This window comes from Manacus candei, unplaced genomic scaffold (genome assembly GCF_025592945.1).
Source record: "Manacus candei isolate 608988 ecotype Guabito, Panama unplaced genomic scaffold, ASM2559294v1 h1tg000046l, whole genome shotgun sequence".
NCBI classification, from domain to species: Eukaryota; Metazoa; Chordata; class Aves; order Passeriformes; family Pipridae; genus Manacus; species Manacus candei.
The window spans coordinates 2,809,606-2,836,043 of record NW_026138094.1 but is presented as its reverse complement, the minus strand read 5'-3'; the positions used below and the strand labels follow the sequence as shown (position 1 = coordinate 2,836,043).

The following is a 26,438-nucleotide window of genomic DNA, read 5'->3' as shown; positions in this document are numbered from 1 at the left end:
ATGTGAGGAAAGTACAAAACTAAACATGGCAAACTTCGGTGTTTTAAAAATTGTCTTCTGCAACAGCATATTTTTCTTAGCTGTTACTTCACAGCATCCTCAGAAGAGAAAACAAATATCTAAGAAATGGGTAAAAGTAAAAGCTATTAGCCTGACTCTGTAGCCTAAAAGAAAAGAAAAATAAAAATTCCTCATTAATATATTAGGTGCTAATGTGATTGTAAATGTTCTTATTTGAAGGAGGAAACAAATCGGCTTCTGAAGGCTATTGAAGAGGCCAATAAGAAGATGCAAATTACAGAAACCAGCATCCAGGAAAAAGACCAGAGAATTGGGGAGCTGGACAGGCTGATTGAACGCATGGAAGTGGTATGAGAGTCAGCTGATTGCAGCCTTTAAAGGAAATGCACCAGTGCATGGAGGAAATTTAACTTCTTGTTGTTTTTCTGCTGCTCAGTGACACACCATTGCTGTTTGTATCTTAGTAATTGTATTCAGATCAGAAATGGACCTGGACTGCCACAGATACACTGTGATGAAGTGGTTGTTCTATCTTTCTAGTTCTCTTTACAGTCAGGGCTAAAGTGTCAACATTTCTTTAGGAAATGAACGTTGCTTTAAAGAAGGAATTTAATAAGACCGTTCAGTGTCCCTTTGGTGTGCAAAGTCTAAGCCTAATCAAGTAAAAATCATAAATGATCCAAAATCACTTACAAGTGCTGCTGTGGTAGGTCCATGGAGTGCATGGAGCTCCACCTGGGGGTGGATGAGGAGCTGACTGAGAGCTTATGGGTCAGGATCAAAGGGAGAGCAGGGACAGGTGACATTTTAATGGGGATCTGTTACAGACCACCCAACCAGGGAGACTGAAAGGATGAGGCTCTCTACAGACAGACAGACAGACAGCTGAGGCTGTGTACAGCCAGATGGGAGTGTCTCTCACATTCACAAGCCCTGGTCCTCATGAGGATCTTCAACCACCCTGACAGCTGCTGGAGGGACAGTGCAGCAGGGCATAAGCAACTGAAGTCCCTGGAATGTGTTGATAACTTCCTTTGGAATGTGTTGGGAACTTCCTTCTTGGAGTGATAGAGGAGCCAATGAGGAGAGGTGCTGTGCTGGACCTTGTTCTCTCCAACAAGGAGGGGCTGGTGGGGAATGTGCAGCTCAAGGGCAACCTTGGCTGCAGTGACCATGAAATGGTCTTGGATGTACTTTGGTATTTCTCATTTCATTCAGTAGCAGTCATCTCATTATCTTTTAAAGATTTGTGCCTCACTGTCTGAAATGCAGGAGCAGAGAGAATTTTAGTCAGTGGAGTGAATACAATCTTCTGTTCTTACAAATGAAGTGGGCTTTTTCACCATTTTTACTTCAGTATAGTACATGTTTAATCTCAGTATTTTACTGAGAGATAGGTTTTTATAAGCCAGTTGGCTTGACTGGTTAGTCTAATGTGCATTGAGCTCCCTTTGTCTAATACTTGCAAATCTGTAGGTAGAATTAGTGACTACAGTGAGAAATCGTTCAGTTTAATATCCCCCTTTAGTGGCTCCATTAACTTCATCTGGGCTTCAGCCTACAACTTGTGTTACACAGTGAATAAAGGATTGCAATGTAGTTCATAAGTACCAATGAGTTTCTTCACCTTAGTTATTTAATTTGCTCTTATCTGGCTGAGTACGACTGAATGCCTCTTAACTTCCCATTACAGTGGATAACAGATTTACTTCTCTGTTAACTTGTTTTGACTCAGTCCCCGAGTCCTCATAGATCTTCACAAGCACTGTGCTGCTGAGCACTTTAAAATAATCAGGAATGTTTTGGGGGAAGAAAATACAGCAACACCTTTTATCTCAGCCTTGGACTGAGAAATCTTTTTGGAGAGATAACATGGACATTTAGACATTTATGTAGTTAAAGATTTTGATGACTCATCTTTTTATTAAAAAAATTCAGTTTCAAGTACAGCCATACATCTTCAAATAGAAAATTGAAAACTCTGATCTTATTTCCATGCATAGCTGGGAATTTGATTTTATTATTATGCACTCTGTGCTCCTTGGCTGTAGGAAATGCATGAATTTTGGTTAATCAGTTTCTATTTTAATTTCACAAATGATGTTTTGAATTGCAATGAAATATGCTTTGTGAAGCCTTTACATTTTGACACATGGAGAACTGAAGGATAACATTTCTTGTTTAGGAGCGTCAGCAGCTGCAAAAACAGCTTGAATTGAATGAAATACAAATACATGGAGCGAAATCCGAAAACAACTCCGACAGTGAAAGGTGAGATATATCTTCTCTGTGGAACTTGTAATATTGCTAGGAAACTTCAGGGGATGGGTTGTTTTTGAAGACGTCAGTTTTACTTTTTTTAACTTAAAAACTGGAGTCTGATAGGGATTGTCTACCTCAACAAAGGTTTATTTACATGTAAAATACCCAGATGAATAATTTTTGCAACAAAGCAACAAAACCGTCATGCATCTTTCCTGAAAAGTTTTTTGCAGATATGCAGAGTACATTGTAGATAGAACAAGCTGTGGCATATTTGTGGATTGCATTTTTCTTAAATCTACATTCCCAAATTCAGCACAGTACGATCCTGACTGTGAATACTTTCATGATCTCCTTCTGGACTGCTCAACAGAGTATTAAATGACAAGACATTCTGTATCCTGTATTAAGCTGTAGGACATCCCCTTTGTAAATATGAACTCTTGGGGAGAGCAAGAGTTTTGCATATAACTGCCAGGGGTGTCTCTTGTATAAAAGAGGTAGAGGGGGAAATAGATTTGAGGCTTGGAGGGGCAGGTCTGATGATTCTGCCCACAAGTGGCATGGACATCCATAACTACTTCTTTGAGTCTGACAGAGCACCATGACCAGGCAAAAGAAAGCTTCAAGCAAAGTCAGAGGCCAAGTTCCAGAGAATTCTATCCAGCACTGAAATAGAGTAGCTGCAGTTGGAGTGAAAATTGTATCTGCCACTCAAAGGTTTATATGACACTGCTTGAGTGGGTAAAGATAAACCAGAGACTGAATAACTGTACTTGATTACTACTTATGGTTCTGTGGCACCCAGAAATTCAGTTTCAAGGTTTTTGGCATCCTGCTGGTCTTTAGGAAGTATAAACATAAAAGGAGGTCCCTGCTGAGAGCCTCTCACTGCGTGCTTGTGTTGATCTGTGACCAGGTTCTCTGGTGTCAGGGCAAGAATGGCTTTTCACAGCAGCCTGTTAAAATAATAATTTAAAGTGAACAGATGTTCAGCAACATAGAATATGGAGATGAAAGATAATTGCTTTCTTCCTTTACTTCTGAATAACACAGACTCTTCTCGCTTCAGTGAATCCTTTTCAGTGTGAAAAGTTACACTGCAGTGAAAGGGTAAAAAGGCAGTGTTGAGGCAGGAATTTGTGCAATGCAAGCAAGCTCACAGTTGCAATCTATGCTATGCAAGCAATGAATCTATGTTCAGGTGATGCTGAAGTCTCTTCTTAACTTCTCTTTACCTATCTGCACCTGAGCAGACACTTGATCTCCACCTGAGGATGGATGTCTGTTCCATTTCTCTATTGCTATCCATGCTTACAGTTCTGAATCTTTCAATGAGAGACTAAATATGTGTTAAAATTCCAATCAAAAATACAAATTACAGTTTTGTGAGACCTTAATACTCATAACTGAAAAACCTGCAGCAATGTTTTGAATTTTTTGGGTCCTTGTCAAAGTGCTGCAGTTAAATTTCTGTAGAGTGCTTCACCGTTAATAGAGACTTTTGGGGGGAAACAGGATACAGTTCAGTCATTCACTGGAATCATGTCTTACAGTTTGCCATCTGCTGCTTTGTCTCAGAATGGTAGTTCTATTTGCAGCTTCAACAGTTTCTTCTGCTGTGCACAGACCAAGATGAAAAAAGCCTTTTTGTTTTTGATTCCCCTCCTCCACTTCTCAAATTCTGTCCAGTCCTGAACCTCAGAGTACAGAAGTTTATTTTGTAAGCAAGTCATTGTGTTCTTTGAAGAATTTTAAGAACTGTACATTCAGATAAAAATGGAGTCTCCCATGGCCAGCGAGCCAAAAAATTTATTAAAAAGCTTCACTCCTGTTTCTTTGCATATTCTAAAACTACTTTTCTGACAAGCTGACAAACCAACTTGGGGCAGGAATTCTGTGGGTGTTCAGTTTCTGTGTTAAAGAGTGAAATGCAGGATCTATCTGAAGAGTCATGTGCAAACTTAAAAACAGTCACAATTCCTGCTGACTGTTGATGAGTTAATACCACTCCAGTTAACATTCTGCTGCTGTTGGCAGCTCTGCCAAATTCTTGACTCAAGGCTTTCCTGCAGTAAGACAGCTTTGAAAGCAGACCTGCTTCCTGGCTTTTATTCAGTATATATTTCCAAAACGTTTGTAGGTGCTAATAAGTCAGGCTAAATGTGTCTTTCTAACGATAACGATCTAGTTGTCTAAAAGCCTTTCACTTAAAGGTAAAACACACCTTCAGATGAGTTTTGTCACCTTGTTTAATTGTCAGCACTTCGGGCTCTGAGTAAGAGTGCCAGTATGCAAGACAAAGGTGAGTAAACTTGGGTGGAGACAGGCACTCAAAGATTACCATTAAAACGTACTTTGGACAAATTGACATCTGTCGGTGGAATTTGACTTGCCTATCCCGATTTATGGTGAATTATGGGGATTGTTCTTGTTTTGCTTATGCTGCACAGCTCCCCACTTAAATGCTTGACTCTTGCATGCTTTGCTAGGTCCCAGCACTTGGAGGAGGTCGCAGCCAGCCTGAGAGAGCGAATCAAACATCTGGATGACATGGTGCACTGCCAACAGAAGAAAGTCAAGCATATGGTCGAGGAGGTGAGATCTAGTAAAACAACTCTTGAGTATTTGGGGAGCACTGATTCTTCTAGTAAATGTTCCAAAGGGAACTCTGTCCTGTGTGCAGTTTCCTTATGGCACCTTAGTTACAATGGAAGATGAGTTAAGCATCTGGAGTGAAGCAGAAAGACAGGGTGAAAGCAGTTTAAACCAGTGGCTGAAGGTTGTGAACTGTGATCTTTAAGATGAAACTAATTCTAGGACTTTTTATGGTAGTTCAGGAAATGCAACATCCAACTTGCAACTCAGTTTGAACCATTCAGAGGGTACCTGCTGACTACTCATTAAAGGTCTCCTTCCTGTACAGAAATGAAAGGCAAAGCCTGACCTTTAATGTTTGTTCTTTTGGGTTTGGAGGGTTTTGTTTGGGGTTTTTTTTTATTTGTTTCTGTTTTCCCAATGTGTTTCCTCACAGAAATAGGCCTGCAAACACAGTTTTTCACCACTCGTCTTTTTTTACCCTGGTCTTGGGACACCATCTTAGCTGATATAATTTCCTGTAAAATTTTAAGTGGAATTTTGCTGGATAGCTGCTTCAAGTTACAGGCTACCTATATGTCAGGAAACTGTTTCACAGTCAGAAGGCTTTAATTGCAAACATTTCTGTTTCTCCAAATGGATGAAAGAATGACGTGGAAATAGGTAAATTAAGTTTAAATTGGAGCTTTACAAGGCAGGCTAAGAGTTCTATTACACAAGCCTTCCTATTCCACAGAGGATAGGCCTTCATTAAAAATCTTTTATTTGTATTTGGACATCTCACATTCATAAAATCATATGTTTGGAAACCACTCAAATCTAAGGCATTCTTTCTGCATTCACGAAGTGCTGGTACAGGATTTCTGATTAGACATGGTTGTTTCATTTTTGTCAAGTTGGTATTTATATATATATTTACTTATATCTGTTTTGTTCTGCAAGATTCTTATGTAGCCCTGCTGCATGATCAGATGTGTGATACTAAGTGTCTTTTACACAGAAGGATTAAAGTTCTTCTGTCATATCAGACATATCAAGTCTTGAGGTTTTGTTTTTAGCTCAGCTTGCCACTGTCCCTATTTTCAAGCATCATAGCTGGTCTATAACTGAACTAACAATCTTTATACTATGGTGTTCTATTAAGGAAAACTTCTCCAATCTAATAATTCAATCCATCTAATGAATGGATTATAGGAACAATAATTTAATCTGTTTTGTATCTCTGTGCACCAACCATCATATTATGATTTTTTTCTGTTTGTTCTGAAGAAAAGTTCTAAAGGACTTGTCACTTTGTGATACATGTGGCAACCCAGATGATTCTAGTGATATAGGAGGATGGTGGCCTAAATTTTGCCCTTTATTACTAAATATATTTTTAAACTGCTGGATGTAACTTGACCCCTAGTGGGCTACATCGGTATAACAAATCCTTCCAGCTCTGTCGGATGTTTTGGCAAAAAATCGTGTATAAAGCTTGAGGCAATGATTATGATTCCACAAACATTAGGTTTAATGGGTCAGTTTAGCTTGCTGATTCCTTGTAATGTATCTCTGCTCGTGCCTTCATATACACAGAAAGCCCTTCTAGATTGCCTGGTTATCATTTAACAAGGACAGTGTTAGGTGACCAAGTCACTACTGACCTATCAAATATGTCTAATTTTAATTGATGTCTGCCTGCTTTTCAAAAGCAGTTAAGCCTCTGTGTAAATTCTTGGCTGCCATGTAGCCACAGGGAATATTTTTTTGCTATCTGCTTTAGTCCTTGTGTGTTTTTAGTTTTTCTTTTAATTCAGTTTCCTTGAGAACTGCATGAACATCTGTAGCTACATCTCTATTTTCACTAGTGAGCTGGCTAAAGACTCCTGTACCAGAAGTTTGATCAGGTCAGATGGTACCAAATACATTAGGCATTTAATTAATTGGTGGTTTGTTTTTTTAATTTTGTTCTGTTTGTGGCTTGTGTTTGTGCTGTGTTTGAGGGAATACCCACAATACAGTTGGCATGCACTATTTTAAACTGAACTCCTAATTAGAGGCCCTAAAATTAGCAGCCTCAGTAGTGTAGAGAAGAGTAGCTGTCCATCATGGGGAAAGAGAAAAAGCATTGCAGATGTGAGTGCCCTCAGCTATCCAAGCATGTGGTGTTTTTCATGATTTTGTGCTCTTTTCTATGTAATATTTGATAAGTGTTTAGGTGTATTTTAAGCAACGCTTGCTAACTATGTCATAGAAGCTGAGAAATCTTCAACAAAAATACTGAAAAGGAATGCTATCTGAAGAGCCTGTTCTAAGTTAAAAACTAGTGAGTAGCAGCACTAAAAATACTTTCTAGAGTAAATAGGGAAGATTGCACTACTATTTAAGTCCCAGAAAACATGTACATCAGGCTATACTTAAGCACATACCCCCTCTACACTAAACTGATTGCAAAATGTAATGGGGAAGAATACCTAGAAAGCTGTCACAAAACCCTGTTGTGTTACTCATTATTGCAATACTTTCATGCTTCGTATCTGTAAAATAACATGCCATCTTAGGATTTATGAGGGTATTATAATGATTGATAACTTGTGTTTAAATAATTGAGAAAGAATGATCAAAGCAGTGAGAAATCCTGCTCTCTGAAATGCTGAGCTGCTCTGTGGTATGAGAGTAGACCGAGAACAGGCTGACCTGGGAAACTCAGGAGAGAAGTGTAAAGAAAGGAAATAGGCAAAATTCTTGGCAGTGCTTTTGTTAGAAGCTGAAACATGAACAAGCTACTGCATGAACTACTGGGTGAGAAAGATGGCCAAGCCTGTGCTTGCTTGACTACAGGATGAGCTTTGTTTAATATTTATCTTAGTATCGTTGGACACAAATCTGAAACATAAATAATGGGTTTATTCTTTCAGTGTAAATCAGGGGTTTGTGCTGTTACCATCTCCAATTTAGACAAATTGGAGAGATGAACATCACTGCAAAGGGGTACTAAACAAACAAGATATACTGCTTCAAACTGATATGGAGAACTGTCAGAATTGAACGAGTACTGAAATGAATCTCCTGGCTGAAAAAAATCACAAAATAGATTGTTCTTCGGGCCTTTTAGGGAAAGATGATGGATCACTTGCGAGCGACAGAAACAGGGCATTCCTGAAAAGAGCTGCAAGCAGTCAGGAGGAAGTGAAAGAGAAGTTTTAGAGTGGAGTTTTGTGATGCACTAGGCTGTTCCAACACGGCATTTAAAATGTGTTAGGAGATGGTGGTCAGTCCTAACTTAGGCATGCAGGAAAGGGGATGCTGGCAGAGGAGCACCAAATGTAGGAGGCCATGGAGGGAAAGAGCATTTAACACCTTCCTCTTCATAGGTCCCATCTTGTTGGTACTGAATGCAGTGGCCACATGATCTAGGGAATTGAGCCCAGGCAGAGAAGGAAAATCACAACTCAATGTGCATATACTCCTTGGCAAAGACATCATTTGCTTCTAATTTTTTTTTCCTGAAAATAAATCCTTCCATCTCAGGCATTAATAGAACATTCTTCAACTTGATCTAGTCCAACCAGTCATAAATTAAATAGTAGCACAGGAAGGAACTTTCAGAAGAAAAATAAATGGAAGAAATAAAATGGAAGTTTGCCGGTGTTGGTACTTTCAGCATCTCTGTGTGTTAGGATCTGATTCATATCCATTTTTCAGCCTTGTAGGGATTGTCTGCTGTGAGAGCCAAGACTGCAGCCCATTAAGTGCACCAGCTGAGCAGAAAGTCATAGTCTGCATAGTCTTAAAGCCTCATGTTCTCATTAGAGAGGTATTGCAGATGATTTAAGGCTGACAGATTTATCCCTGTGTTGAGCTTGTTTGTTAAATAAATCTGTTTGTTCACAGCTTAGTGTAGTACATTTTAAATGAAGTGCTGGCAGTTGAAAGTGCAGGACCTGCATTTGGCAGGTGTTTAGAAACCCAGCCTTTTCCTCATACTGTTTGTACATTGCAGGCTTTAAAAGAAAGTGTGAGAAGAGACAGATGGCCACAGTGGGTCACCCAAAGCTCAGGGTTTTTTTAGCCCTTGCCTTTGTAGTTACCTTAAAGTGTGGCTGGGCAGAGAGAGATTTTCAAAGACAGTTTGAGATGGAGAATCTGCAGGGAGGCTCTTAGGTCAAACATGGAGGCACACAAACTTCAGGCCCTTCTGCTAAGAAGTTTCCACTGAAGAGACAGAATTGGGCAGGCAGGTGGAGGCACAGAGGTGCCATGGGAGGGCATGGAAAGCTGCTACCACATTGTTTCTTTCAGGGTTGAAATTGCTCTTGTTCTGTGAGAGGGGTGAAAGCTGTCTTTTAAGTGTCTATTTGATACAGTCAACCACTTCATCCTGAGCCAGTGTAGGAAGTGTGAGTTTAGTGTAAGATATATGAAATGCAGAACAGTGAGTTTAGATCAGCAGCAAAATTATTTTGTGGCTTGATCTCAGTTTCAAGCCTGGAGAGAATGAAGAGAACTTTAGTTTTGAGATGTGTGCAATTGCCATTGAAGTGGATTGCAGTTTCATTGCACAATAAGCTTATTTTATATGTAATAGGGTTTCATTGTTGAGAAGCAGGAGAGGGAAGGAAATAAGCATTAACATTTTGTAAGCAAGGTGAGTGGGTCAATGCACATATAGGAAGCTGTTCTGAAGGGGTCTGAAGAGAAAAGGATATTTGATTTCATGACAAGAAATTATCTACAGAACTCAGATTTCACATGAAATCCCCCTAACTACTGAATTAAACTGTCTCTAGGTCATGGCCCATGAGCTGTTCTCCAGCTTTAGTCTCAGATTCGTTGGATAATAAATGGTGACCAAACACCAGGGAGAAGCTGTCTCCTGTTCTGTTGGGGAAGATACTTGCATGAAAGGACAAAGTACTAATGAGCAAATGATGTCCCAAATACAGAAGATACTTTATATTGCACAAGTGGGGAATAAAGAAGAAATTTTTCCACCAAAGACTTAACCATCTCAAAACATCTGTGTCAAGATACTCCATCTCCAGATATATAGGAAACCTTCCCTGTTTTAATATGGAAGAAGAGTTTCAAGGTCGAGTAGAGGAAGCTGCACAGAAGGATAGTGAGAAGATGGAATCACCAGCAACAGACAGATGCCAAATTTGTATTAACCAAAATCTGCATTGTATAGTACCTACCATGAAAACAAAACACCAACAAAAACACAAACGAGAAATGTAGAAAGAGAAACCCACCTTGGGAGCTTGGAGGAAGAAGATAAAGGACAGAACACAAAAAAGTTGCCCCCTGCTTCCCCTCTCCCCAGTTCAAGTGTTTGGCATCCTTCAGTGGACTTGAGCAAGCAGTACATTGCTTATCTATTGGCAGGAGTAGAGTCACTGCTGGTGTTGGTGAGAGTGTTTATACATGCAGAACATCAGCCCTTTCAGCTGGGAATTGCCTGGCCAAGTCCTTAATTAGAAAACGTGCCCATTACTGAGGTAGCTCTTAAGGAGGTGGTTGGACTGCAGACAGGGAGCCAATGTCTGTAACTCATGAGGGCATCTCAGCCCAGGGGCCTGCTTTGGCAATACCTGTGCATCAAAGTCTGGCCTGATGTGTTCTTGCAGCTCGTTAGTTTAGGAAGGTCTGTAAGTTGGTGCATTAGCTCAAATCAATCAGTTGTTACTTTTTCATTAAATACAATGTGAGTTTCAAAATACAGAAGGTATTGATGGGTTGCTCAAGTGATTTAGGGAGGATTAAAAGGCGAAGGTGCTTATCCCTATTTACTGTATTATTGTTCCCTGAAAAAATTTCAACACTCTTGTCTAGCCTCTGATAAATATCACTTAAGGTCCAGTGAAATATTGGACTGAGGAAAATCCTGTTCTCCTTGTACAGGAATTACCTCTGAGAGTTCAGGCTGATGTTGCAATGTCTTGTCTGTCTTGTTTTGTGCATGCTGTGTATCGTGTTTGTCCTGTGTTCAGTCATATTTATGACCAGTTTGTTCATGTCTCTGTATCAGTGTTACAGATGCCCAATTCATTAATAGGAGATGAATAAGGAAAATACAATATACGTGAATAATACATCATACTTAAGTATGTTAAAACTGTCATGTTCTGATAAATATTTTAAACTAATGGATGATAATATCAAGTTGTAAATGTTGACTGAGTTTACCTAATAGCTGGATCTGTTCCAATCCAGTAGATCACTGTATATTTTAAGCCTCCATATCCGTGTCCCAGTACACAGAATAAAATAAAGTTTTCTATTTCAGGCTTTCTTTATATAAACTCTGCAATTGGACATAATTTTAATTTACTCTTAAGATGCTCTTTCCTTCTACTTTAATAGCTTTGTAATTCTGTTGACTTTCCCTTCTAATACTACTACTCACATCTCCAGCATTTCCTTAAGGGCTCTTTCTTTTAGGTCTTGCAATTCTCCTCTTGACTGTTCTTAGGTGTTCTATCCATGAGATTGGTTTAATGGTGTTGACTCTTATATCTCACTTTCTGTCTTAGTGAAACAAAGTTTAGTTGCTTGGTGGTGCAAGACAAAGAAGTGCAGCTCTTCCTAGAAAGAATTTACACATCCCATTCGAGTACCATGACAAGTGTTTGGTATTTGGAGGCTCTGTAAGGTGCATTAGTGAGAAAGAAATAGATCTTTGGTGATGGGATGGACAAGAATTGAATTTTCTGGGAGTTACCACAAGATAAGGTGACAGTCTGGAGGCTGAGGGAGTTTGAGAGAAGGGATCTCAAGGTTTCAGAAGGAGGTAAAACCACAGAGCTGGTAACAGCAACAGGATGGAAACAAGCAGGAGAGAGCTTGAAAGGAAGTGCAAGACCATGTCAGTCCTGAGCCCGTGGATAATTTCAGGATGATTCACATTGCATGTGGGGCCTTAGTGCTGATTCAGGTCATCAGAAACTGCAGTGGGTATGTGAAATGCAAGCTGCACACCCAGCACAGTCTGCAGGGAACTTCATGGATCATGCCAGGATGGGGAGAGATCAGGTGCCCTTCCTGTGCCCCACAGTGAAATGCCGGGGATGGGGATGGGGTGGCCGAAGGGCTGAGCTCCTGAGCAGCCCCTGTGACTGCCTGAGCCAGGGGGGTCATCCCTCCTGGCTGTTATGGCACTGAGGCAATGCTGCCCAGCCCCTGGGATGGCCTGAGAGCACATGATGCCCCTCAACTCACTCACAGACCTGATAAATTACAAACTGTAGCTTAGGCCTTGTAGCTTTTCCCTTCCCAGTTTTGGAACAGGCAGGAGCAATGAATGCAGTGGGGTGGGGGAGGTTAAGAGAGAATGAAGTGGTAGGGAAAAGGGTGACTCTGTGGCCCAGGGTTGCTAAAGTCACAGTTTTACTGTTAGCAGAGCTGTTTTGAAAGGAATGAGTGGGTCATTAATGTAAATGATATTTCTAAGTAGGTTGCCAGTTGTGTTTGACTGCTTAATGTGGGCATGAAGTTTATGGAAATACTGGTAATAGTGTGGAGTCCTAATGATGCAAGTCAGGTCAAGAGTTAAGTGCTAGGGTAAGTCTGTTTGGGCACTTCTAGAGAAGGCTGGGGGACAGAGCCTGAAGGATGTACCTGAATAGTGCTGAGGAAAATCACGAAGAAATCTGAGAGGGGAGTTGTGCAAAAGGCAGATTTGGGAGCAAGTTGCTGAGTTGGCAGCGAGCTGGAATGCTAAAGTCTGCACACACAGCAAGGATGAGGTAGAGTATAGGCCTTGGGTATTGACCAAAGAAAACATAGGAGCATCTTGGTGATAATTTTATCCTGGAGTCAGTCCAGAAATGAGTTGGATACCTGAGTCAGTCCATGGAATTTGAGAGTCTTTGGCTTGAACTGATTTGTTTCTGACTGTTCTGACCAGACTATTCTGGCCACCACTCAGGCCTGGAGTTCAGTATTGGGTTTGACCTATCTTACTTCTCCTCTCCTCCTCCTTACCTTACATTCATCCCAAAGTCAAAATCTATTGCTCTGTCACCTGCTAGTTGTTCTCTTGCTTTGGGCTGCTCCTTGAAGCAAAGATACTCTCAAGTCTTGGATTTTTGGGCTTTGGACTTTTTTTATTTAATAGAGTAATAATATAATTCCTTAAAGTTATTCATATTTTCCCTGGTTTTCTGTGACAGATCCCCTCAAGGGTTAATCAAATCAGGTTCACTCCTGGTCTGGTGCTAATGGTGTAAGATGATGTGTACTCAAGTCCTTATTCAGTAAATAAACTTTTTTTATATAGTAAATTTCTCTGATGGGATGTGTCATCTGTGTCAGGCTACTTATTTCAGCCCTTGGACTGCAGTAGCTGCTGAGACAACTATTTGGCCACGTGTCTGGAGGTGCAGCATTCGTGCTCCATCCTGGCCTTGCTTTCCTTCAACAGTGGCCTCACAGGGTGCTCTGCTGCATCTGGGGAGCAGGACTGTGCTGAAACAGCCTCTCCTTTTACCCACTGCTGAATTTATTTCTCCTGGAATGTACTCTGTCTGTGTGGCTGTGAGTTCCCAGCCTTCTAAAGATCCACCCAAAGGTGTTCTCTAAGTTACACAATTGCCAGCCTGCTCATTCTGTAATCTGCATGGTCCAACCACACCATTCTGGTTTGCTGCTGGACTGGGACTTGGAGCATGTGATGGCACAGGACCATATTGTCTGCAGAAGGGAAAGCATATTTTAAAAATCTGGTGTAATTCTTCAGAGGGACTAAGAGATTGATTTAATGGGTTCTGTGTACTATGTAAACATGTCCCAGTGAGGCAGGGAGTGCTGCTGTGGATGGGTCAGTCTGCTGGGGCACTCTCACCAAACTACAAAATGTCTTTTTGGAGTTCAGTTTTGTGTTTGGGAAGGGGAGGAAGCTGTTTGTCAAGGTGTTCCTCTTTGTATTCTCTGTTAGATTTTAAGGTGTCCATGCTCATTTTTGCCTTTAGACTGTTGTAGTTAAAATACCTTAGGGAGTTTGTGTTCTTCATAGCCAATGTGAAGAATAAACAAATAGAAGTTTAATTTTTACTTACACAAACTCTGTTTGTACCTACTGGTAAACATAATGGTTGGGGTCACAGTTTATTTCATGTCTTAGAACCTTTGTGTCATAGAGTGAATATAACTTAAGGTAAATGGCTATGAAACACAAGAGTTTGGTCTTGCTTTTGGATGACAGATAATTTGATCACTTCTTTGGAAGCAGAAATATTTTGTGTTTGATGTAAAAACCAGACCAAGCAGCTGATGGGGTTGATTCCTTTCAATAACAAGAATTGCTGTGTGTCAGGGCAAACCCCTCCCCTGATAACACAGCTGTGCTTGGCTTCGGGTTTCTTTGTGCTGCACTCATTAGTGGTATGAATATTATATCCTTCTATGCATGGTAGGAGAACAGAATATTAATAGAGAAGATCCACTTGAAAGTCCTAAAAGAACAGTTTATCTTTCTGAAGTGGAATTTATTAGCAGGACTGAAGCTATTGAACCAGCGAAGACATAGCTGACCTCATTTAGTCATGCTAATAAACAAAGTTGTAATTAAATATGAAAATCAAGATATGTTCTAAGATTTTGTGAAAATGCCACAAGCTTTGTGTTTCTGTGAGTTGCAAACTGAAATGATCTTAGCTTCAGATGACATGGGTAGTTTTACATGCACTTTAAACTAAAAGAGAAAGAAGGGAAATATCTGATTTTGAGGAAGATGGATGATGACAGCACTGCTGTATTCTGTAACTGTTCAGCTGAAAACACTGTATGGAGTTAGCATTTTAGCTCTTCCAAATAAAAACTGATCATTGTGTCAATGAGATGTGGTAACTGAAGTCATGGAGACTAAATTAAATTTCAGTTGATGTTATATCTTCCTGGTTTTTTTGTTTTATTTATGCATTTGTTTTGCTTCATATTTTTCATAGTTCTGTACATTTTAGTTTCAATGTTTTATAACATCTAGTATATTTTTGGGAGGGTGACAGTACTGCTGTGGTTTTCATTACTGTACCTTGAGTATTTTATCTTTCTCCTTTATCAGGATGAGAATATTTCTACTAATCACGTTGCACACATACTGAAAAAGTTTTACAGTGGTGTTTTTGAAGGGGATGTTAATGTTTGTTCCCAACATAGGTTTTAGGATATAGAGTTAACAAGTGACTGAGGAGAGTGCCTGGAAAATTTGACCCAAGTATTTAAAAGTGGTCTTTCTTGCATATCAGTGTAGTATAATGACTGCCAGGAAAAATGAATGTATTCTGAGCTTTCCTTTATTTCAGTTTAACTGTTCTATGGAATTGATTCACTTTAGTAAAAGTCCACTGAATTTGATAGCTAATCCACAAATTAAATCAGTTTGTGAATATTTAGAGGTATTTGGTTCTTGCTGAGCAATAAAATTAAGCCTTTATTCCTGTGGTATTTAGGTCTTTCTCCTTCTCTTTACATCCCAATCAAAGTAAATGTCTGTGCTTCATTTTTCTTCATAGATTGAAGTGCTAAGGAAGAAAGTAAAAGAAAAGGAATTATTTATAGTACAGCTTTTAGAAAAAATCTCTTTCTTAGAATGTGAGGTAAGGCATTACCTTTTATGTTTTTGTGATTATTTTATGAAACCAAATAAAATTTGAACCAATGTCATCCGGTGTTATCTGCATGCATATTTACATATTGACTTGCATATTTATATATTTACATTTACATTTGATGTATATGTATTTGTATTTTCAAATGAAAATTAAACTTATGACACCAGTCACATGAGGAATGCATGTAATAAATTCTCAATATTCATGCTAAGTTTCTTAACTTAAAATTTTATAATGGTATTATAATGACTTAAACCAGAAGCGTCTGAATAAAATTGTTGGTTTAAGTTATATTTTTTTCCCAGAATTAAGGATCCTTTATTTTTTCAGTCAATACTTTTGCATTATTTCTTGTGGGGTGAAGGCAATGAGCAATTTTATTTCCTTGTTTCCATAACATAATTTAAATAAAATAAACTTGGGATGAAAATTACTGTTTTCCAGAATAAAGAATTACAAGATAAACTGGACTACTTAATGGAAAACCAACCAAAGACCAATATAGAAACCAGAGATACTGGTGTAGAATGTGACCTTCCATACAGGTATTTGTTTTTCTGGCTTGCTCGTAGGAAAATTCCCCATAATGTCCCTTATTGGTGCTGTATTAGTAAACCCAAACGTTCCCACTTCTGCACCAGAATGTTGTTTCTGCTCTGTGGTGGCCAGTGGCTCTGCAGCCTGGCTTTGGAAAGATCAGGAATTGTGCCTTTCCTTCTCCTCCCCTTCCTCTGCCCCGGGCAGTGCTCAGGGTTGCACCGAGCCCTGGGAACACGGCTCTGGACTCGCACTTGAATCTTCACCCCAAAGTCACCACAGGGAAGGGCCAAACAGAAAACAAAACACTAAGCTAAGCAGGACCACTGCATGTTACTTGAAGTGCCAACAAGTAAACCTGTTCTTAACTGCCCTGCAAGTTGAATCATTTAATTGGAGGAGTGTAAATCACCACATGGAACCAGCAAGCTGTTATGAAATCGGCAAGTGAAGTAAAATTCCCTTGATAATTTGAAAATGTACTCATTTCAGAGTTTGGCCCAAAGCATAATTTAATGGCATGTGTTTTGAAACCTTAAAACAGTGGTTTTCATTCAGGGTGTCAACAAAGACCTATCTTTGTTGTCTTCTCTGTGGCCTCTCTATATCTAGGCACAGCCCCTACTTATCGGACATTTTTTCTATTTTTAAGGTTTATGTCTGTGAAAATGTACCTCTGTAAAGTTTAAATTTCATGGGATTACTTTTCACAATTAATTATCTTCTTAAATGTAACATTGCTGTCTTTTTTGTTGCAGAATCCTTTTATTATCTTCTTAAATGTAATATTGCTGTCTTTTTTGTTGCAGGATCATTTAATTGTCTTCTTAAACACTATATTGCTGTGTTTTTTTTGTTGTAGGATCCTTAGTCCTAGTAACTTTACTGCTGGACATTCCACTATGAGCTCCAGCAAATGCCTGCATGTCAACGTGCCAGTATGTGCCACAGTTTTTATCAAATATTCTTTGTGGCATTATAGAAAAGAAATATGGAACATATCAAATGCACTAATTAATTTTAGCCTGTTGGTATCCAAACAGGGCACAAGTTCATTGCCATGGCATTTTGAGCCCAGCTGTCTGATACTCTGACATTAAATCTCTAAGGTTTTTCTTGTCTCCTCAACAGTCCAAGTCCTGAGAACAGATCTCCTGAGAGCCAGAGGCCGGTGAGGACGTACACCCCGTTCAAGAGAGTGCTGGAATTCAGCACAAAGAACAGCACATCTTGAGCAGTCAAGTCACTGTGCTTTCTAAATAGGAGCAGATACCTTGCGCCTTTGCAGCTTGATTAGATAAATTGTTATCAATTCATAGAGAAGAACAGCAGCATGGAGTCTTGCTAAATTTATCCTGAAAGCAGCTTTTTAGTAACTTTGTCTCTGAAGTTACTACTGGCGTTGCCTGTGAGGGGGATATGGAAGGAGCGGGGTAAGTGAAGCAGCAAATGTTGCTTCTTCAGAAGCTGCCCAGTGCAGTGTGTCATTTCAAATGCCTGCAGGGAAGGAGTTGTACAGCTGTACAGTTTTTGTTTTCTTCAACTGTATCATAATTCTGTCTGTGTGATGAAGCTCTAATCTGTTGTGTTGTCAGTATGACCTGAAGTGATGCTGGCAGAGGGCATTAGTGTGGAAGCTCCCCATGTGCCCCTACAAACTGGGAGGGCAGATCACACCTGTCAGAGACCTGGCACAGTCGAGGGCTCTCTTCACCTGGGGGCAGCTCCCTTGTACCCAGCACTCTTTGCTGGGAGGGAGAGATGCAACTGGGCTCTTCCCTCCACACATGAAGGTGAATGTTGTGTTTGTTGCTCGAAATAGTGACCGATAGAGCTGATTATAATGGAATTTGCTTTGTTGGACTGAGGCAGTGGTTTGCACTTCCTCAGTCATGGGACAGAGTGGCCATTGGTGGTACATTCAATAGTAATTGTGTTGGAAAACCCCTGACACCTTATTTATTTACTTTTCCATTAGAGGAAGCAGTTTTCATTAAACAGAATTTTGCCTATTGCAACCTGCAGCAGTCCCTGCAATTCCTACAGCAACAGCAATCCTGAATCAGGATTTTGGGTTTTGAGTATTTTTTTTTCCAAAGCACTTAAAATCTTATCCTTGGCTTCATGTAGCAGCAGGAATGACTGCATCTAGTACTGAACTCGTTTAAATATATAGGGGATTTCTTTACATCTTGTTTTGATCTCCCAGTCTCAGTGAACTTGAATTATGAATATTTTATTGTAGTTCTGTTAACATGAATGAAGGATTTTTTTTTTTTTTTAATTACAGTAACTACAGAAAACAAACAACTTTTGTTTTCTGTATGGTCAATATTGTTCTTGCATTCAGCCAATCCCGGGAGGTACTGACCTTGCCACAGGGCTTCTCAAAGGGATTGCTTTTATCTCCAGGCTTATGCAAGTTCTTAAATGCAGTCCTTATCTATTCAAATCAAGTACACTTACTAAAGTTGTATTTAAAATAATAATATTGACCTCATACTGAACCCACAAGATGATGAGTAGTGACTCAACTGCAATGTCAGGGATAAGATTTGTGCCTGTGGAATCGTATCTCCATCTAGTGGCTGATAACAGCAAATATTTGGACAGTGTCTGTTTTGGAAGCGGAAGACATTAAAAACTAATCCCAACTGGTATATTAATGTTCACCAGGGATGGAGCTTTAGGTTGTTACATAATGTCTTTTAGCATTTTTGTGCCCAGATAGTCCCTCTATATTTCAGGAATGTGATTCTGAACCAGGGTTTGTAAAAGTTACCTTCAAACTGAAGGTAAATGGATGAAGGTGATATTTTTAGATAAAAGGAAATGCATGTTGTTGTAAAAGAGAATAACAAGATTAAATAAGTGAAAATCCTTTATCCTTCTGGTTTTGGCCAGAATTCAGAAAACAGAACCTGACAACTGTGAGGTGCTCAGTGAATGGTAGGAGAGGACAGGATATGTATCAAAATGCTGTTTTGACACAGACTTCAAAAGGAGGTTCATTCTGTTTTGATAGAGGATCTCCTCTGAAAATAGTACAAGCTATTTTAATTCTGAGACTTGCAAAATTATGATAAACTACTCGAGACTTTACCAAGACTGCAGCAAGGCCTTAAGTTTTTACTGTAAAAGTTTTCTGTGTAAATTCTGTCCTGACTGTTTGATGAAATGTGGTATTTTTTTCTAAACCAAATAAGGACTGAAGCCTATGATGTATTTTAAGAGCAGTGAACTGGGTGACCATCATTTCATTGGACTACTGGTCTAAATTTGGTAACTGAAGAACAGGAGAGGAATCATATTTATATGATTGTGTTACATGAAACTATAGAGCTTTCTAGTCAAATCAGCAGCAATGTAAATTAGCATAGATAATAACAAATCTGACTGAAAAGACTGTAACACTTCTGTATAAATTTTGTTGATTTGAGATTGGGTTAATTAGTACTATAATTTTAGAAACTAGTAACATTTCTGTAAACAGCAGTAAAAGCCATATAGAAAGGTCCCAGAAAGTGCACTAAATGTAAGTCAATTGTATGACTACATTTGTACCATGATAAGTATTCTTTTGTGATTTATTCCAGATACTCTGGAAAGTATTTTGGGATACAGTTTTCATATCTGCTGTATAAATAATGCATTACCTTGTATGCTTTTAATACATCCTGTATGTAGGACATGAAAAGGATAAATTGCAATAAATACTGTATTTAAACTTGCTATTCTGTTGTATCATTTAGAAAGAAACCTGCCTTAAAACGTTGCCAACTGTTACTCTGCACAACTTTGTTCAAAACACGTGTGGATGCAAAGCAGCTCCTCTGGAGCCTCGATGTTCCTGTCGGTGTTTCCTTTGGCAGATGGGCTCTTGAGAACAGGAAGGCACTCCCTGGCTACAGACTCCTTCTCAAAGCCAAGTAACAGAAGTAGATGAATTCTTTCATGAAATAAAGAACTATTGACTTGCACGGGATAAACAAGAACTGGGCAGCACAGCTCTTGTGAAAAAACCCTAACCCAGCAGCTTCAGATCCTGCAGAAAACACCTGAATACATGGGGATGATGCTCTGCAGGCTTCAGCAGGATGAGGGTGGGATGGCTGTGGCCCATCTTTATTTACAGTTGATATCCACTCACTGAAACAGAGATTTGTTTTTTAAGACTGTCACAATAAAGCAGTCTGCATGTCAATTAAATAAGAGGTCATGCAAACATTACAGTCACAGTGTTGCAGGTTTGCAGTGCTCAGATGAAGAATGTGAAGTTTTTTGCTCAAGTAATGCTTCCCTTGGTATGTGCATTCAGTACAGATTGCCAACAGGACCTCATAAAGTCCTGTGGAGATCAGCAGTGCTCGGTGCTGAACCTACGACATGGAACTGTAGGAGTTGGATACTTTTCAGAGAGCTTTAAATACTTGTTTTGACATCTGAAGACTTTTAGACATGGACAGATGAGAAGTAAGTTCAGTCTGCATTAAGCCTGTAATTCTGCACAGGAAATCTTGCTCTGCAGATGTACCTGCTGAGAGTTTCATTCCACTTACATTTCATTTCATTCCCGTTCAGCACCTGGGGCTATTTGCATGTGTAAAAGAAGAAATGTGCTTAAGAGACCTGAGTTAAGGCCATTCCAGCCCTACCTCAAACACTACAACATGGAAGGAACACAAGAAAACAAGGTGATAGCAGCCATCTCCTACTCAAGGTATGTGAACGTTTTCAAAAGAAAAAGGGACCTACCTGATGGTTTAAAGAGAAAACAGGCAGGAGTGAAGGTTTGTGAGGTTACAGTATTCTGTAAAGGCATGTGGTGTGTGGGCACTACAATGATCTGACAGTGGCTTCCCATGTGTAAACCAGTATGTTGATAGCTGTCAGTATATATAGATCTGCTTTTAAATTGCTTGGGGCTTTTTCTAGAGAAATAATGTTAAGGGAGGGATTTGTGGGTTTTTTAAAGAAAATGAATTATTATGAAGGTGAATCATGCTGATAAAAAGGGGGTTTTTTCCTAAATGAAATAAAAGATAATTAAATTCCAAGTACACCATTTTTTCCTGCTATTTTGGGGGTAGTTTATTTTGTCTGTGGGGCTTGTTTCCTCTCCTCCTGCCTCTTAATATTTCCACCTAGGAGCAGAGAAACCATGAAAGTAATGCCCCCCCCTCCCCCAAAATCTATGTTCTAAAGTCTCTTTTGCCTCTTTTCCTAATGAAAAGAAGTAACATTCTATAAAGTTGAACTTTTCTTGTAGAAATAATACTGAATTGCCTAGCAATTCCAGCCATGCTATTGCAGAATAAATTATATTTAACTCTAGATATCTAGTGACAGAAAACAACTCACCAAAAACTAGTAACGGCTCAAGATAATGTCCTGAGTTAGGAAATGTAGGAAAGCCTACTATGTAAAAAATATTAAACCCCCAGTTTTGTTACATATTTAGCTCACCTGAATGCTGATCAAATATTTAAGTGATACAGAATAAATCCTCTAATCAAACATGCCAAGAACACTCTGAGGGAAACCATAAAAACATGACTGTGCACTGCAAATAATGACAGTCTGTCAGTCTCCCAGTAGAAGAAAGAGTAAAGTCCTAAAACCAAACTTGCTGTAGGATGTGATTACTCATGTTCAGAGTGGGAGCAGTGAGGATTTTTCTGCACACCTGTATTTCACCCCAGGGGCAGCAATGCCTAAGGGTAATTTTCCTCAGTCCCACAAGTGCCCCATACTTCTGCTCCTTGACTGCAAAAGCAGAAATCCATTTTTCCTTCTTCAAATTTGTTCCTAAATTGATACCATCTCAATTACAGTGTATTTAGATGCTGCCCACCTCTTTATAAACAAGAATATATTTGCTTCTGCACCTTCCAAATTTCAGCTATTTGTTCATCATTTTGGAACTGTAAACAGTGTTTCAAAATTTAAACTCCCTAGCTGTAAAGATGAGCAGTATTCCTTTGCAATGACTTTGAACCAATACAGACTTGGTGAATGGTATTCTATGTGAGGTACAGAAGGATCAGTTGTGATTTCCAGCACTTAAGTCAGTTTTTGCTCTATTTTTTCCTATGTTTATGCAGTTTAGCACATAAGCTGAAACCCATTGTAAATACTGGCATTACTTTCCTGTACATGTCATAAAGCAGCTGAACATCTTGTGAGTGCAGAGCAGTGGTCTAATGAGATTGTTCCTTCTAGACTTCCACTTTCCTGTGGGCAGAAGTGATTTCCATGCTCAGCCTTCCCACTTTCTCCTATCTCCAGAGGAGAAAGGCTAAAAAGCAGGATCAAGCGTTCCTTCTGCAAGAAATGTTCAATAGATAGCATAACTTAACCCTGCATTACAGAAGCAGCAATTCAAAGGACTTGTGTCCTTTAACTTGTGTCCTTTCACACCAGGGGATCTCCTGGTGTGAAAAACTCAGTGATTTCCTCTTCCCTGAACTTTTAGGCAAAATTCCCTGAGGGATTTTCCACAGGAGATGATCCAGGCAGTGAAATGATCTCTTCAACTCGTCACGGAGCAGCTTTTCTCACCCTGGTTGTGGTGTTTTTTCCATGGGTAGCTGCCTACTTGATTAATCTCATTTTCCCCCGGCCCTCAGCCTTTCCCTGGGCCGTCCAGCTGCGCAAACAAAGGGCCGGCGGACATTTCGGAGTGCTTCCTCCTGCAGTCCCTCCGGGCTGGGCCTGCCTTCGTCCGGCTCGTAAAACAACCCTCTTAACAGCCTCTGAGAAATGTGCCTGTTCTCTATTGCTCAGGTTGAGAAACCTCCACTGGGATCAACTTAAAAAAGCTGCTAGCAGCCACCTGGGAGCCCCCACTCACCGTGACCTCACTGCTGTGGATGGAGTGGCTTCCTAAGGACGCTTGTGCCAGTTCGGAAGGTCTGGAGTTAATGTTATACCACAATCTGAGCTTCTCTGTTTGGTCTCTGTATCATACATGAACAAGTTAAAAAATAAAGGCCATGTAAACACTTTAACAGACCTCTGGAAAGTAAACCTTGAGCCCTTAACATGAATTGTCATTCTGCTAAGGGCTGCTCAGACACATGGAAACAGCACAGCTCTCACCCATGGAAACATCAACAGGGGAGACATTTCAGCCTTCGCAGCTTTTTGAGTTCGCTAAGAATGCTGAGCTCAGGGACAAATCCTGCCTCTGCTCTGCACAGCCTGTCACACCCAGGCTGACCTGGAATTGTTTCTGGGATGCTGCGTTTGTGCAGTAAGGACTCCGTGACTGCTGGATGTGCGATGAGCCTCATGCAGCCGGACCTGCCTGCACTGATACGGGACGAGCAGCACGTCAGGCACGTGTGACCCTTCAAATACTGTGGTAAAACTGTGCTAATTATTCACTTTAAAAAATGTGTCTGGAACATATCCATTCTAAGGTTCATATTTCAAAAGGGAAAGTAATAAAAATTTAAAATGATGTCTAATAAATGTAGCACAACACAGGCAAGGAAAGATGAAATCCCTGGATTTTAAAGTCATATATATTGGCCAAAGTCAAAAAACTTATGATAGAAAGATACCAGATCGGTGTTGGGGAGGGGGAAAAATCAGAATCCTGAAGGAATTCTGAGAGGTAAGAAGCAGAATTACTGCCAAAAAACATTGCTAAAAGATGTCAAATTGGTCCCAAAACAAATAAACAGCCTTTCAGCTGCTTCTCCGCAAGTATTACAGCTGCCATGTTCGCTAGGAAATAAAACACATTTCCTCAGCTGTTGTTCCCATTCTCCACACCGCCCAACCCCGTCCCTGGTCCCCCTCGGGAGGCCGTGTCGGCCTTCGCGTTCCGAGCAAGGCGGGCCCTGCCGCCGTGCCGTCGCTTCCGGCAAGATGGCGGCGCCCGTGTCGCTGCCGGGCGGGCGCCGATGGCGGCGGGTCCGGGGCTGCGCGGGCGGGCGCTGCCCGAGCTCCGGGACATGCTGCGGCGGCAGGAGCGGCTGCTGGCGGACAGGTGAGGGCGGGCGGGGCAGGCAGCAGAGGACGAGCCGCTCCGTCCTGCGGGGCCCGGAGAGGCCGCGCGAACCGCCCGGCGCTCCGGCTGCCGGGAATACAGGGAGTGCGTGCCCCTGTGGCCCCGCGGGCAGAGGGAGGGAGCAGCTGTGCTGTGAGGGAAGGCTGAGGGAACTGGGGTTGCTCCGCCTGGAAAAGAGGCTTCGGGGTGACATAATTGCGCCTTTCGGGTATATGAAGGGAGCTTGCACGAAAGATGAGACAAGACTATTTACAAGGGGATGGAGTGACAGAACAAGGGGGAATGGCTTCACACTGAAAGAGAGTAGGTTTAGGTTAGATATTAGGAAAAAATTCTTCCCTATGAGGGTGATGAGGCCCTGGCACAGGTTGCCCAGGGAAGTTGTGGCTGCCCCACCCCTGGAGATGTTCAAGGCCAGGTTGGACGGGCCTGGAGCAACCTGGGAATAGTGGAAGGTGTTCCTGCCCATGGCAGGGGGTAGGACTGGATGATCCTTAAAGTCCCTTCCAACGCAAACCATTCTGTAATTTTGTGATTCACTCAGTGAAAACACGTGGTTGGGCTGCAGGTGCTTTGCATCTTAACATTTTCAGAAATCTGTAATGTAAATAAGAAGCTGATATCAGAATGTAAAACCTCCCCCACTGGCTATTCTAACCAAACACTTATGTATCTCAGATTGAAATAGGATTGTTTATACTCTGGTGTTTTTGGTTTTTTTTTTGGTCTTAGGAGGTTCATTTCTAGGCTTCCAGATAAGGGTAAGAAGATCTCTGATTTTGCTGAAAAGCTGAAGCTTGCCATTTTGCAAGAGGAGGAACTAGCCAGGACTGCTGAGCTGCTATCTGCTGTCAGGTTGGAGTTTCAGGCAAAACAGGAGGAAATTAATACAAGCAAACAGGAAAACAAAGATGCACTGAACTGTGAAGATTCATCAGACTTTAATGAAAACTCTAATATTAAAGAAACTTTTGAGATTCCTTCCAAAAGGCAGGAGGCAGAATGTATTGAGGAAGATGCCACAAGCACAGCTTTGGAAAATCAAAAGACTCAGAGGAAAAATGATGAAATAAAGACTGTTAGAAAAGATCAGAGTCATTCTGTTGAAGTTGTCTCCACGTCAGCCATGAGCAGTCATCTGAAAAATGATCAACACATCTCTCAGAGCAGTACTGAGAATGGTACAGAAAGTGCAGCTACTTTGAATGACAGCAAAGACACTCTGGTTGATGCCTTTCAAAAAATCACAATTGTAGATGGAGATAACAGTGAAAAAATATTGGAAAAAGGGCAGAATGTGGCAAAACATAAGGGCAATGTGTTTGGAAGCCTGTATCCCAAGACACCACATTACATTGAAGTTCTGGAGGCTCGAGCCAAGAACCCAGTCATAAAGAAAAGCAAATTTAAAACAAATGCGTGAGTATTATGGGATAGAAAAACCTTTTATGAGATAATTAATGTGTATAAAATTGGAAATGGTACAGAATAAGCATGATGGCTTTATTTTCTAGTCATAATTAAAGAGAGTCTCATGACACAGAGAGTTAATATGTTTCTCTTTAGCATTAAGTGCCACAGAATCTCAGTATTGAGCAGTGGCCTAATTCTACCCATTTGAAACAACTGACATGAACCTTCACAGAATTTCATAGCCTAAGCTGCAGAACTATGAAACAGTTGGCAAAACTCCTGTATATCAATTCTAGAATGTGTAGACTTTAATAGCAGGAAGTCTTTTGCTTTTCCTACACTTCTAGGGAAGTTACAGTTCACATTGTCTGTACTGGGAGCAATTTGTACTTCATGTGACTCCCAAAGCATTGCTACTTCAGCTTGCTAATAAATTGCCATACCTGGTTTGTTCACTGCCAGGTGTAAATTGTGTTATTGTCTCTCTGCAGAGAAACAGTTGTAGTTTTTCTGAGTGCTGCTTGTTTTTTATTTGTGTATGTTTTCATAGTACTTCATATTTCTTTTCAACTCTTGCACGTTAAAAATAAGCGTTGGAACTGAAGGTGTTCAACCTTGTGCTGCAAGTTTGGGTCACAACTTAGGTGATTTATGTCTTCCAGATTATCAGGAGAGCACAGTGGGTCATCTCTTGGTTCCTCATCCAGTCGATCCCCTGGGGGACTTGGCTCTCCAATTTCTGCTGAAGAAAGACGACTCAGAGATAAGAAACATTTGGATGATATCACAGCAGCTCGACTGCCACCACTTCACCACTCCCCTGCTAAGCTCTTACCCATAGAGGAATCCATAGCAATTCAGATACAGCAAAAAGAAGCTTATGAGGTCTGAATTTACTGTTTGGTCTGAAAAGTAATCATAGCATCAGGATCACTCCTAAAAAAGAAAAGATAAAGGGATCTTTTGATGATGATGAATTGAGATGGGCAGAC

General features: G+C 40.5%; 1 protein-coding gene across 7 annotated transcripts in view; it reads left to right on the top strand.

Annotated features, from left to right (window-relative positions):
* Positions 1-26,438, top strand: part of MYZAP (myocardial zonula adherens protein) — a 58,286-nt gene that overhangs the window by 27,769 nt on the left and 4,079 nt on the right. For 5 of the 7 annotated variants that reach the window (XM_051796351.1, XM_051796350.1, XM_051796349.1 and 2 more), the window contains 5 exons: positions 241-369; positions 2,207-2,292; positions 4,776-4,881; positions 15,378-15,461; positions 15,921-17,137. In XM_051796351.1, coding sequence (XP_051652311.1) covers positions 241-369; positions 2,207-2,292; positions 4,776-4,881; positions 15,378-15,461; positions 15,921-16,271 — 756 coding nt within the window. In that variant the 3' untranslated portion in view covers positions 16,272-17,137. The other 2 variants (XR_007906071.1, XM_051796355.1) reach the window with 2 other exon arrangements.